We start from the raw sequence: 13,887 nt of genomic DNA on the forward strand, positions 1-13,887 counted from the left end.
TGGGCTTTGCCATGGTGAACAAATCTTTGATGGGATATCCAGCATCGATCCGACATGTTTTACTATGAATTGTAGATTTGCATTTGGTAGATTTGTTTTGAAATAATAGTAGATTTATTATTAAATTGATGGTATATCTATATTTTGAATTTGTAAAAATGATAATTAGATTTTAAATGATAATATTGTTGTTTTCAAATTATATTTGTCGTAAAACATTGACCCATACATTTTCACATTTTTACCACATTTGCTAGTAATGTTATTATTCAATTTAATTTATTTCTTTACTTTCACTATGATGTATATCATAATTGAATAAAATTTTAATCAAAACACATGACTAAAATCATTTGACATTGTGATGTTGTAAGAGTTTATGTAAATAGAGTTAAATGTAACAAATATTCAAAAATAAAAATCAAAAAATCATAAGTTAAGAGATGGTTATTACAGATATGACATATATGTTCAAAGTTAATATGAAAAGCAAAGTTATCTTAGAGAAAAGATATATCATAGAAAAAATATTCATGTTAGGAATTTGTGACCATTGATTATGGCATCTATATCGTAAAGACCAATAATCATCTGTGATCGAATCACAGTTAACCGACATAATCTTAGCAAACTCATGCAAAGAAAACGTCAATGGTAACAAAACCAACTCAAATATAACCATGGAACAAGTCTACCATATGTACGAAACCTGTTTAACATACGACACTTCAAAACAAGTCTACCACACCTCTGGTTTTTTCGTAGATAGGACAATACTTTTAGGACAAAAAAGTAATTTCAATCTATAAAGTCAAATGTCTGCCAAACATTAACAACTAAGTCTACCTCAAGCATGAAAAATAACTCTACCATATAAACAAGTCTACCATAAGCACCTCATATGTCTACCAGATCAAGGTTATCTTTGTAAATACCAAACTTAATTAATCTACCACATGATTGCTATAAGAAGTCTACCATACGTACGATAACTCTACCAGATTACATAAACTCTACCAAACAAACAAACATATCTACCAACATTCTGTAAGTCTACCTCATGTAACAAATAATCTACCACTCACCGGAATGAATTTTACTTGAATTTAAATCTACCACAAAACAAACATATCTACCACAAAACAAATAAATCTACCAATATTCTGTAAGTCTACCTCAGGTAACAAATAATCTACCACTCACCAGAATGAATTTTACTTGAATTTAAATCTACCACAAAACAAACATATCTACCACAAAAGCGAAAAATCTACCAACAAGATATAACTCTACCATAAAACAGATATATCTACCATCACATATTGACACCTTTTTCACATAAATCTACTGCCAAAGGACATAAGTCTACCAACTCAGAAAATAAATCTACCTCATTGTCAATAAATCTACCGAGAAAGTCAACTATGCGAGAAAGTCAACACTTTCTTTAACAAGTCTACCAACACGTTTGACAAGTCTGTCATTCATAACAACAAATCTACCGAAACATAATAAATCTACCTCTCATCGTCAAAACTCTATCAAGATAAGTCTACCAACATTTGTAAACTCTACTAACTCTCGAATAAATCTACCATCGACCTAATAACTCTACCGACAAAATTTTTGCGTTGACCAAAATTTGATAAGTCTACCGTCAAAGCCTGGTAGACTTATCAAATTTTCAGCGCTATAATCTGCCTACGTGGCATTAAAAAAGTAATGGCATTTTTGTAATTAGATTTTTTTCAACAAAGGCGAAAAGTGTGTTTTGGGTATGCTAAGTTAGTTTTGTAAAAAAAAAAAGTGCGCCAAACAAGTAATATAGATATTTTCTAAGGTTAGTGTAGTAATCCTCCCTTAACAATATCCTTAACATACAATTAGATATCAAGATTACATACCATCCGGTCTTTTGCTTCGACTTTAGCAATCCATTGATACTCTGAAACAGAAGGTTATTATCTCCAACAAACAAAACCTCTTTATATGCTAGTTTGTTGATTTCCTTAACAGCCATTAGTAATGCCTGTGATTCAGCTGCTACCGAGTTGGTACTGGGCAATTGATGAGCTTCCATGCATTACTTTCTGGCTATTCGTATTATATAAAGCCCAAGCTATACCTGCACATGTTGGAAGTTTAATAAAATAAATAAATAAAAAAATAAGTTGAATAGTTGAGGGGTCTAGTGAAGCTCTATTTGCAAATCGACCCTTATTAATATCTCATTGTCTTTTTAGACCACTCTCACTCGGGCTCACGCGAGTCGCGTAAACGTATAATTAACCTAACCCTAGATCGCGATCGGAAACGGCAGCTCCTCGTCGGCGAGTCCTTTCACGAAAATAGCTTCTCTCCACTTCGGTACTCTCATACGCTGATCAATCTCTGTCTCCGTTTCAGGTGCGCTAATTTCTTCCGTCTTAGGTAGTTTTCTATTACTTGGATGATTTGGAATTAGTCACGAGTCTGGTTCGATTCATCGATTTGATTGTCTTTGCTATTTCGCTTCCTCTCGCTTTGATTATAGGATCTCGTCTCTCTCTAAGCCCTCTGATTCTGAAATTTCGAGAAATCTCTAGATTCAATCTCTTGCTGTTAGCGACTTTTCTTGTGATTATCCTTACTTATGTTTTGATTTTATCATAACCTGATTTACATTTTGTTGAGCGTAGATGAACAATTTGTGTTTCACTTTGTTATATGTAGGTGAACATTTAAGCCATGGCTGAACACTTGGCTTCAATCTTTGGTACTGAAAAGGACAGAGTGAATTGTCCTTTTTACTTTAAGATCGGTGCTTGCCGTCACGGTGACCGGTGCTCACGGCTACATAACCGTCCCACCATCTCCCCGACGCTCCTACTCTCAAACATGTACCAGAGACCAGACATGATAACACCCGGTGTTGACCCTCAGGGCCAGCCTTTGGACCCGAGCAAGATCCAAGACCACTTTGAGGATTTCTACGAAGACATATTTGAAGAGCTCGACAAGTTTGGTGAAGTGGAGAGCCTCAATGTTTGTGACAATCTTGCTGATCACATGATCGGCAATGTGTATGTCCTGTTTAAGGAAGAGGATCAGGCAGCTGCTGCGTTGCAGGCTCTGCAAGGGAGATTCTATTCAGGTCGTCCTATAATTGCTGATTTCTCTCCTGTAACGGATTTCCGGGAAGCTACGTGCAGGCAGTACGAGGAAGACAACTGTAACCGAGGCGGGTACTGTAATTTCATGCACGTGAAGCAGATTTCGAGGGAGCTTAGAAGGAAATTATTTGGGAGGTATCGTCGGTCGTACCGCCGGGGAAGCAGAAGCAGAAGCCGGAGCAGGAGTATAAGCCCTCGACGCAAGAGAGAGCGTGAGCGGGATAGAGGAGATCATAGGGACCGCGACCGCCATGGAAATGGGAAACGGAGCAGTGACAGGTCAGAGAGGCATGACCGGGACGGTAATGGAAGGAGGAGACATGGAAGCCCGAAACGGAGCAGAAGCCCGGTTGTGAGAGAAGGCAGCGAGGAAAGGAGGGCAAGAATTGAGCAATGGAACCGAGAACGAGATGAGGGAGTTTAAGGTTTTTTCTCTTCGTTTGCTGGTTGGTTCAGGAATCGGTAAAACCTCGTAATGGATTATTCATTTGGTGTTCTTTTTGTGGAACTTGAAAAATTTGAGTTGCATGAGGCTTCTTAGATGATGTGAGGTGGATTTACTTTTTCTTGTAGATTTCGTTTAGAAACTAGTTCGTGTGGAAAATGTTGAGTTTAGTTTTTCTTATAAACTATTGTGGTAATGAACTATGATCCTTTGCTGGTTGTTTTTCATGATTGTCCCTTTAAATATCTCTTACAAGTTTTAATATAGCATATTTTCTAGAGAAAAGAGGGATGCTTGCAGAATTTTTTCGTGGATTGTGGGATGAGAAACATAGTTTATGGGCAGTTCTATCAATCTTGATGTCTTCTTTTCATGTTTGATTTTGGATAACATGGCGAAATAACAAATCTCATATAGCTTGTCTGGTTTTGAGGTCATAAGAACCGTTTGTTTGAGTTCAATATCATAACTAATACCAGAGTCATGTTCTTCTCATCAATGAGAGAGAAAGTCTCAAGACTAAAGTTGGATTTCTCTTAAGTTTGAGCCAGAATACATATTAAGAACAAAACTAACAACCGTGTGAAGAATCAAGATCTAGCCGTAACGAGAGCACAGTAATGATCCAAGGGGTTTAGTCTAACATTTAATGAGATTCCTACTACCTCTAACACAGAAACCTTTGCGCTTCCCCAAGAAGCAAGACCGCATGAGTTTGAATACATATCCCAATGGTGTAAATGTTGTCTTAAGACACAATTCTTTCAAACTGCATCGATTAAGGATAAACCGCCCAGATACTTCCATTAATTCGAGACTTGGTAACTACACCCTCTCCCTTTTGTAGATTAATCCAATCTCCCATAAAAGTTACGGTCGATCTTTTGTATCATGTTTTACATTGAGTTTTGAGATTAAGCTTCCAAAATTATGGAGACCATAGAACCAAAGGTGAAAGGGATCGTGATCGTCATAGAAGATTTGGGTCCTAACACCCGCCTTACTGGCTTCAACATCAGGAATGGGAACCCGAGTGAGGCAAGAGATTGGTGGTGAGGACAACATAAGCAGGACATGGCACTGGTCCCCAATAGAATGTCTTAACCTTGAGGTAGTGATCAAGAAGACGTATGACTTCATAAGGCAAGAGATTGCAAGGATGACCATCCATCCTGAAACTGGTGTCAACCCTACCTTGAGGCGCAAGAAGGGTATTGCCATTGGGGTGGCCAGGGCTATGTCCACTGTACAGTATGGCATAGTCGCCTGCCACCTCTATCCTGAAGAAATGGACAATTCGAAGCTGGTGGTGGGCGATGACGGCGATGCCATAATGATCAAAGACGACGTTGACTCAAAGTAGAAAGAGGAACTGTCCAAACCTCTGAACTTATCTGATATTGAAAAAGATGGTGATATCCAAGCTGCGTCTCCTTTCACTTGGAATGATTCCTCCACAGGGATACTCTCTGTTCACACCTCCCACCATTATTATTCCCAGTCTAAGAAGGCATTCACCGTCGTGGAGAAGCAAGTATGTGCTGGTTGTGACCAATTATCCCGGTGGTGGATGGAGGATGTGGATGCCCAAAGGGACGCTGTGTGGCAGAAGGCTGGACACCCAGTGAAGATATAAGAAAAAGATGGCTAGTAGTAACACTGTTAAGCAGCTTCTTGTTGAGGCAGGTGTTAGCAGCGCTGCGGCGTCGCTCCCCTTCCTTGAGGCGGAAGTTAGGAAAGCGAAATTCTACAGAACCCTTTTGGAAACTGTGTTGCCTTTCTTTAAGAATTTCAGAGGTGATCATAATTGGGAGACACTTCATGAAATGCTGGCCTATTTGGAGAATTTTCCAGTTTGGAGATCGAAAAAAGTGGTGACCATCAACAATGTGCCTATCTACCTTAGGAGTTTGGACACTAGGGGGAAGGTTGTGGTCTGGATCAAACAATAGTGCACCCGGAATGCTGGAAACGTAGCTATGTGTTTTGGATTTCACATGGCCATAGCTGAAAAAAATGCCCAATTTGACAGTGCGCAAACCCTGAAGACGTCCTACTCTCTCATGGCACTCAAGGAAGCCAACTACTTCGTAGGGTTGGAGCTTTACGCTGATTATTGGGATATCAATCCAAGTCGTACATCGGAATTTTAGACCAAGATGTCCAACAGATTAGTATGAGAATTTTTGGGAAAGCATCTAAAATCAAATCCGTGCGGACTTTGCTACTTGGATCCAAAACGGACAATATCATATTAAATAGGGAGTTGGACATGGGCTTAAAAAGCCCAACAATTGGTATCAGAGCGAGGTTCAAAAAAAGGTGGACCTAGACCAGTAGGTGTGGGCTTTGTGTTTGGTGTGGGAAGATGCCCTCAAAGTGACCTTGCGATTGGGGTACCGGTGCTTTGTGTCAAAAATATTCCTAACGATGCGCGAAGGATTAGGTTAGGCGATACAAGATGAGTGCAAATGGTTAGGTTGAGCGATATAAGATGGATGCCAAGTTTCGGAGAAGGTTGGAAGGCCACAGATTTGGGAGGTTCGGTTCTTAGCTTGAAGGAAAGATCGTTGGGATATTAATCCAAGTAGTTACTGTTATCAGTTTGATTCTTCTGCGTGTTAGACATCTCCAAGTATGAAATGATTGATACTTACTTGATGTTAAATGTAAGATTATGGGAATCAAATGAATGTTATTTATTAGGAATGAGTATTCTATGGTTTTAGCTTATATACATACTATAGATCCTACGGAAAAACAAACACTAACTTGTACTAGATATAAAAGTTATATAAAGAATCTCGAACGTATGTCTAAAAAACGTTCTCTTAACCTATCAAGATTAAGAGAGGGTAAAACAGAAGAAACTTGTCAAGATTAAGGATTATACATCTCTCACAATAAACATGATTTTCGAGGGAGTCATACTTTTGTTAGTAAACCTAACAATTTGAATTAAGAATAAACAATACGATACATTAAGAAATGAACACTTTTGGGTTTACTCTGTTTATGTTTTGCAAGTGGTGTTGGGACAATCAATGACTTAGCTATTGGAAGGTTTTGGATCGCTGAATTGTTCTTCTCCGTTTTTAACCTTCTGCTTCCGAGTGTAGAAACTAATTATCTTCTTATCCAGTTTGTAGTATGCCTCCATTCTCTTTAGTGGTTTCAGGCTTAGATCAATGAAGTGTACCTACAAATTTCCCAATCCAAATATATCAAACAAAAAACAAATTTGTGGTTCTTGAACCAATGATCTTAGCAGATATTTCCCACCATTTAGAAGAGAGACCAAGAAACAAGAATGTGTATGAATGTTACATACCTTGTAATCAAACGTTTGACTGGTCGAATTAAGACAGACAGCATCACAAGAAGGTGTTGAATCCAAAGCGTTCCTCGATTGAAAACTGATCATAAGACTACAGTCCTTGGCAGTTGCAGCTATCATATACTCCTTCACGATCTTCAAGTTTTCATCTAAAGGTAAAGCATGTAGAGAAGCGTACTTCTCCGACGGTCCAATTTCTTTACATAGAGGACAGGGCTGGTTGATTACATTGTAGTAAGAATGAATTGCTCCTTCAATGTCTAACTTATCTAGCTTCTGAACTTCAAGAAGCTTATCGAGTACACCTGAGCTGTAGACAGCATCAGATACTATCTCTAGAAAGCATTTTGTCCTAAGACCATCATCTGATTGAATGAAGCCTTTAAGTGCATCCTCAAAGGTGTACGCGATCTCAGGGCTGGTTCTCCCTGTACTTTCACCAGATCCCCCTAATATGAGAGAACCATTCAAGAATACGCGGAAATTATTCTGGGGAATCGAATACAAGGCTTTTATAGCTTCTGAAACTCTGTCTTTGGATCCAGAAAACAGATCAAGAGGATCATATCCGCTTACTTCAGATATCTGCGGAATAGTGACATACTCATAAGACTTTTCATCAAGTTCCATCAAGATTTTAAGCTACAGTGATTTGCTTTTACCTCATTATATTCTAACTTCAAGATTTGGTGCATTTTGAAACGGCTTACGCTTGTTTTGAGCATGTTTTCTTCACTTAGGAACCTTGAGGTTGGAAGAAATCCGCATTTGGGCTACTTCATGGAATCAAGGACATCGCATTTTGGTCAAGGATGAGTAATACAAGGACCGTAATATAAAGAAAAACAACTAAATATGTGGAATTTTTAAAGAAAATACCTTTATTTCAACACTAAAGCAGTCTCCACCACTAGAAATCCCTGCCATAGAGCAAACACCAGATAGTTATGACTAATTTATGATCATAGCTCAAACGGAACTCTTAAGATATCCGGTTTCTTGATGATAATGGCTACCTTGAGGGAAAAGTGAATGATCATTCAAAATAAGGGCAGAATCATGACTGGTATCAACATTTGCTGCATTAACACGCCATGGTGGACGCTGCTTAGTTACTTTCTTATCAACCGCTTGGAGAAACTCCTTGGACACAGAAACACGTACCTGCCAAAAAAAAAAAAAAACAGGAAAAATGTCCCAATCACGATACTCTATACTAAGCGTCTAAGCCTCATCGGCATTGAAGGAGTACAAGAACATATGAATGATGTTACTTACTCCTGCGTCTACATGTTTAGGACCCATGAGTGGGATGATCACATGCTTAACATATCTTTGTTCAAGAACTTCCTTGTTTGTAGACGAAATGAGCTCCTTGTTATCCCTCCAGAGAAGTTGCTCATCGCTTGTCAAAACAGAAACGACGCCATTCGCACTCACAATCACGCTCTTGTTTGCTTTATCGTTCTTCGGAGCCTTTTGTATACGAATCACTTTACCCACCTAATGGACAGTTCAGAGATTAGAAATAAGAGATCGGTCCACAACAATCCAAACCAATATATTCACTGCAAGAATGACAATCTTTAACATAGTGAAACAAATCAATCCAATCCAGTCCACAATACTTTCCTATTTGAAATAATGTAACTCTTTTGCGACACTAATCAATCTGAGAACATTTTCACAGTTCCACTACACTAAAGTCTCTCCATTTATACATGATATATGATTCTTCATCTTTGGACCTAATAGAAGAAAAGGGCCACTAAAATAGAATCTGTACAAAACTCATATAGATGAAAAAGTCAAGTTACGTCAAGATTGCTACAGAAAGATTAGAATAAAAGATCAGTCCACAAAAATCTAAACCAATAGTTTCATAAAGAATAACAAATCTTTACCAAGTGAAACAAACCATTTCAATCCAGTCCAGAACATTATACTATTGGAAATAATGTCATTCTTTTGAGACACTAATCAAGCTGAGAACATTTTCACAGCTCCTCTACACTAAAGTCTCTCCATTTATACATGATTATGATTCTTCATCGTTGTACCTAATAGAAGGAAAGGGGCACTAAAATATAATCTGCACAAAACTCATGTAACAGAATAAGGTCAAATTTGCTTCAGGAAGATAGAAGAGGAAGCAGAAACTAATAATCTTTACCAAAATGAAGCAAACCAAATCAATCCAGTCCAGAACACTTTACTATTTGAAATAATGTAATTCTTTTGAGACATTAATCAAGCAGAGAACACTATACACATTTTCACAGTTCGTCTACACCAAAGTCTCTCCATTTATACATGATTATGATTCTTCAACTTTTAACCTCATTGAAGAAAAGGGCCGCTAAAATAGAATTTGTACAAAACTCATATAGCAGAAAAGAGTCAAATTTCGTCAAGATTGCTCCAGGAAGATTAGAATAAAAAAATCGTTCCACAAGAATCTAAACAAATAGTTTCACTGTAGGAATAACAATCTTTATCAACGTGAAACAAACCAAATCAATCTAGTCCAGAAAACTTTACTTTTCAAAATAATGCCTTTCTGTTGAGACACTAATCAAGCTGAGAGCATTTTAAACATTTTCACAGTTCCCCAACACCAAAGTCTATCCATTTCTACATGATTATAATCCTTCAACTTTTAACCTCATAAAGGAAGAGGTCCACTAAAATAGAATTTTTACAAAACTCATATAGCAGAAAAGAGTCAAATTTCGTCAAGATTGCTCCATGAATATTAGAATAAAAAATCGTTCCACAATAATCTAAACAAATAGTTTCACTGTAGGAATCACAATCTTTATCAACGTGAAACAAACCAAATCAATCTAGTCCAGAAAACTTTACTATTAAAAATATTGCCTTTCTGTTGAGACACTAATCAAGCTGAGAGCATTTTACACATTTTCGCAGTTCCCCTACACCAAAGTCTCTCCATTTATACATGATTATGACCGTTAAACTTTGAACCTAATAGAACAAAAGGGCCACTAAAATAGAATCTGCACAAAAATATACAGAAAAAAAAGTCAAATTTGCTTCAGGAAGATAGAAGAAGAAGAAGAAACTAACAAAAAGGGGAGATGATCCAGTGTAAGCAAGGACGAGATTGGCACCTCCTTCGCCTCTGTAAATCCAATCGGATGCATCCTTCTCCTCCAAAATCATTGCAGATTCTTCGATTTCACAACCAATCAGAACAAATATAATGATAGAGATCGCTCAAATCGAGGCAGGAAACTAAAACTTATGTAATTTCAGAATCGAGAACTGAAAATGAAGAGTTAGGTGAAGAGAAAAAGATCAAAAAGGGAACTTTCTCTCTTTGAGGTCGAGATTTTAGCGTTGTGGACTACATCAAGTCTTGGGGCTTTTTGTTCTTTTCTTTCGTCTCTCTCTTTCTTTCTGAGTATTTGGTTTTGGCAGAGTCAAATGGAAGCTGACCCTGTGATAGATAGAAGCGTATTTGTTCCTTTTTCTCTGACTATAGAATACACGTGGAGAACGTAAGCTCCACGTGTTCTCTCTTATGCTTTGTTTTATTGGTTTTGGTTTTGGGATCAAAAAACTTTTACAGAAACCTTTTTTCCGACCACTTTTACAGAAACCTTAACAATATTTTTTACTAGATAACTTTTGTTCAAAATGAAAAGTTCGATTCCAGATCGACGGTCGTGGCCGTTAAAGAGGGCTAATCGCTTCTCTACATCATAATTGTTAAGGCCATCCGCTTCAATAATTGTAATGTAAACTATAAGTTTACGCATTATTTGACACAACCGGTGGCAAGTTCATTTGACAATTTTTTTTTTAATTATTAAGAGGTTTTAGGCCAAAAATCGTAATATTAATTTTGCTCCAAGAGTCATTCGAACCAACGATCTCTAGGTTTTACGTGAAATCTTTACCAATTAAGCTATTGGCTCTTGACTATTTGGCAAGTTTATCACATATTATTTACCAGCCAAGATAAATAATTAATTGATTAATTTTTAAAAATTGACATAAAAAGATATTTATGGGTTGATTCACCCATTGTGTAAAATTTTTAGATATTTCATAGCTATAATTGACACATCTACCAGATGGTTACATATATCATTGTTATTGATCCACAATTTAGCTTTTGCGAGATTACTTGCTTAATTGATTAGACTACAAGTACAATTTCTAGATTTTTCTCTAAGAGCAATTCGCCAAGAAAATGTTGGTGAATTCATGTCCTAGACCTTACATAATTATTGCATGTTGATTGGGATAAGTGTTAGAACATCCAGTGGCACATGTTCATACACAAAATTGTTTAGGTGAATCGCTAAGTAAACGTTTGTAGATCAAAACTATCAATTTTGCTTGTAGACATGCTATATTACATGCTGCAGAATTAATTTGCATCAGGCTAACGAATAATCATAAGTTTTTTTCCATCAAAATTGATTTTGTGTCAAGAACCAAATATTCCTCATATGAAAGTTTTGGGAAGTGTTGTGCATGTTCCAATTGCTCCACTACAGCGAACTAAGATGGACGTCAAAAGAGATTAGAAATATATGTTGGATTCGATTCAACATTGATACTTAAGTTTTTAGAGACATCCATAGGGAATTTATTTAAGACTATATATATTAGACTGTCATTTTAATAAATCAGTCTTTCCAACATTAGAAATAATCAGCTGGAAAAAGAAATCTGCTGGAATGAATTATCATATTCTTATCTTGATCCTCGGACTAAAAATTATGAATTAAAAGTTTAAAAAATAATTCATTTACAAAACTTAGCAAATCAGTTGCCAGACTCACATTCTCTAACCCAAGTAGGACTACTATGTCACACATATCAGCTGTAAATGCTCTGATTAGAATTGATCTCTAAGAAGGATAAAATCAAGTTGCTAGCTAGTCTAAGACATGCTTAAAGCATGGTAGATCTAATATTGGTTCCAAAAATAAAAGTCATCCAAAAATAAATAGGAGCAGATATTGACAGTAGTGAAATTGGCAATAATGAAACCAAGGATGTTAATACATGGATCTCTAGAAAAAACCATAGACGTTGAAAAGAAAGAAATCCATGTATCTGATAATGAAGAGATCTCAAAAAGTTATGTCATGTCTGGAAGAAAATAAAACCAAAAACAAATCAACATCGAAAATGGTAATTTTGCATGTAATGTAGCATTTGATGTTATGAAAAAAGTGATGATGATTAACTAATCTTCAAACAAAAAGTGACTGACCAAAATAGAATAAGGCAATATATACATAATTAAAATCTCTTTCAAATAGATAAATTTTTGGACCAGTAATCCGTGTTGAGGTCGGTTTTCACTCCATTAAGTTTTAACATTTAAGAATGACTAAATATGAAAATTGGGCCTAGAGGGCCCAAGTTCATTGTCACCGAACCGAGCCGAATGAGAGATTTGTCTAAGATGGCCGAGCCAGATCAAAATTGTAATTCTGGTTCAAGCGAACCGCAGGAAGAAGGAGAGCGACGAGCTGCGGCCCATTACATGAGGCCCGAGTCCAGTCAAATGCTATATGGGCCGAGCTGTGCTGGAAGATGTGTGCGCCGAGCCGAACCTCAATTTTGGGCCAAGGTGCCCCTCGAGGAATCAAGTTGGGCCGAGCTCAATGACGGGCCGAGCCGGAGGATGGAAAACAATGGATGGACCTAGCCGTGAAGAATGAAGCTCATTCTCTCGAGATACCTAACCCTAAGCAAAAGGTCGAGGCGGTGGCCGCATGCGAAGATAAGAAAATTTTCTAGGAATCTCTCTCGAGATTCTTGGCTATGCGGTTTATAGGATCAATATAAATAGTCGATGTATTGGATTCATTATGTAACTTTTTTGCAACCCTAAGCAATAAGACTAAACACTTTTACATCAGTAAATCCTTCTTTTGATCTTGTGTTCTTGCGAGAAACCCCTAGAGATTTTGGATCCCTCTAAGTTCTTTTACAAGTTTTGATTGTGTGAGTTTTGGCTCACATAATTTGGCGCTGACTGTGGATAATCAAAATTTTCTTACTCAAAATTTGTCAAGAGATCTGAGGAACATGGCGACCGATACACCTGGACATGACATCAACAACAACAACATGGAGAAGGATGCTCCTCCAGCAAACACGACGACAACCACTGAAACTCAGGATGAGATGAAGAGCATGCTAGCCACTCTAATGAAGAAGATCGAGGAACATGATAGGAGAAACGAGGCAATCACGGAGTGGCTCGATGCGATGGCAACCGAAAGGCGACACCCAACTTGGAGAGCCAGAATCTCTGACTCGATGGACGGAATTAGGAGACGCTTAGATTTCTTGACCCCTGCATGAGCAACTGGTGGCGGCGCCAGGAACCCTAGGGCACCTCCGATGCTTCATCCCCTCGATGAACAGACTCCAACAGTACCCCGACCAAATATCACCAATCCACCCCCGCTTCGCCGAAGTCTTAGACGTCCAAGAGACGAAGGTGATACTGATATTATCAATGTGGAAGCTCAACAAAGCGAAGACAACACGGGTCCGCAGCAAACCAGCTCGGCTCGAAAGATCACTCGTGATGAACTCGCCTCAGCGCTTAATGGAATTCGAGCCGGAAAACAACTTGACCAAAGAAAAGGAGAACCTTCGATGAGTCGAGCAAACAGAGTTCGAGGACGAGCCGAGAAGAGAAGGTCAAGGATGACTTTGCGCACCAAGGAGAATGACCCGCGCCCAAGCTCAGAAGATGGAAGAGTTCCAAGCCTCTATGGATTGAACAATCACCGAGATCCGAGTCATAAAATCTCAGGTGCATAATGCGATAAGCCCCGCACCGGAAATTGATCGAATACTTGAAGAAACTAAAAAAATGCCGTTTACAGCTAGGATCACGGAGGCTAGGATTCCCGAGCCGGGAAAGGTCAGAATTCCTTTTTACGAAA

General features: G+C 38.0%; 2 protein-coding genes and 1 pseudogene across 3 annotated transcripts; 2 read left to right on the top strand and 1 right to left on the bottom strand.

Moving 5' to 3' along the window:
- The first annotated feature begins 2,188 nt into the window (after positions 1-2,188).
- On the top strand, positions 2,189-3,843 carry LOC18020605 (splicing factor U2af small subunit B). The gene is made up of 2 exons (XM_006403279.2): positions 2,189-2,406; positions 2,713-3,843. The coding sequence occupies exon 2, from the start codon at positions 2,728-2,730 to the stop codon at positions 3,574-3,576; it is 849 nt and encodes a 282-aa protein (XP_006403342.1). The 5' UTR covers positions 2,189-2,406; positions 2,713-2,727; the 3' UTR covers positions 3,577-3,843.
- Positions 3,844-4,618: 775 nt separating this feature from the next.
- LOC18020606 lies at positions 4,619-5,750 on the top strand (annotated as a pseudogene).
- Positions 5,751-6,433: 683 nt separating this feature from the next.
- Positions 6,434-10,370, bottom strand: LOC18020607 (inositol-pentakisphosphate 2-kinase). Of its 2 annotated transcripts, none has more exons than XM_024157516.1 (7): positions 10,069-10,370; positions 8,213-8,437; positions 7,951-8,098; positions 7,814-7,854; positions 7,597-7,707; positions 6,929-7,519; positions 6,434-6,796 (listed from the first exon to the last, which is right to left on the bottom strand). In XM_024157516.1, exons 1-7 carry the CDS (start codon positions 10,099-10,101, stop codon positions 6,647-6,649), a joined length of 1,299 nt encoding a protein of 432 aa, XP_024013284.1. In that variant the 5' UTR covers positions 10,102-10,370; the 3' UTR covers positions 6,434-6,646. The 2 variants fall into 2 exon arrangements, with proteins under 2 accessions (XP_024013284.1, XP_006403344.1); XM_006403281.2 differs by having other exon boundaries at positions 10,025-10,370.
- Between the last annotated feature and the right edge of the window lie 3,517 nt (positions 10,371-13,887).

This window comes from Eutrema salsugineum, unplaced genomic scaffold (genome assembly GCF_000478725.1).
Source record: "Eutrema salsugineum unplaced genomic scaffold, Eutsalg1_0 scaffold_17, whole genome shotgun sequence".
Lineage (NCBI taxonomy): Eukaryota > Viridiplantae > Streptophyta > Magnoliopsida > Brassicales > Brassicaceae > Eutrema > Eutrema salsugineum.

What these genes read in the sequence shown, in the direction of transcription:
- LOC18020607 (XM_006403281.2), bottom strand. Translation starts at nt 10,120, where the DNA reads ATGATTTTGGAGGAGAAGGATGCATCCGATTGGATTTACAGAGGCGAA. An exon ending in TGAAGTTAGAATATAATGAG is followed by an intron (nt 7,520 to 7,596) that starts GTAAAAGCAAAT and finishes ACTATTCCGCAG; the next exon opens with ATATCTGAAGTAAGCGGATA. An exon ending in GTCAAACGTTTGATTACAAG is followed by an intron (nt 6,797 to 6,928) that starts GTATGTAACATT and finishes GGAAATTTGTAG; the next exon opens with GTACACTTCATTGATCTAAG.
- LOC18020605 (XM_006403279.2), top strand. Translation starts at nt 2,728, where the DNA reads ATGGCTGAACACTTGGCTTCAATCTTTGGTACTGAAAAGGACAGAGTG.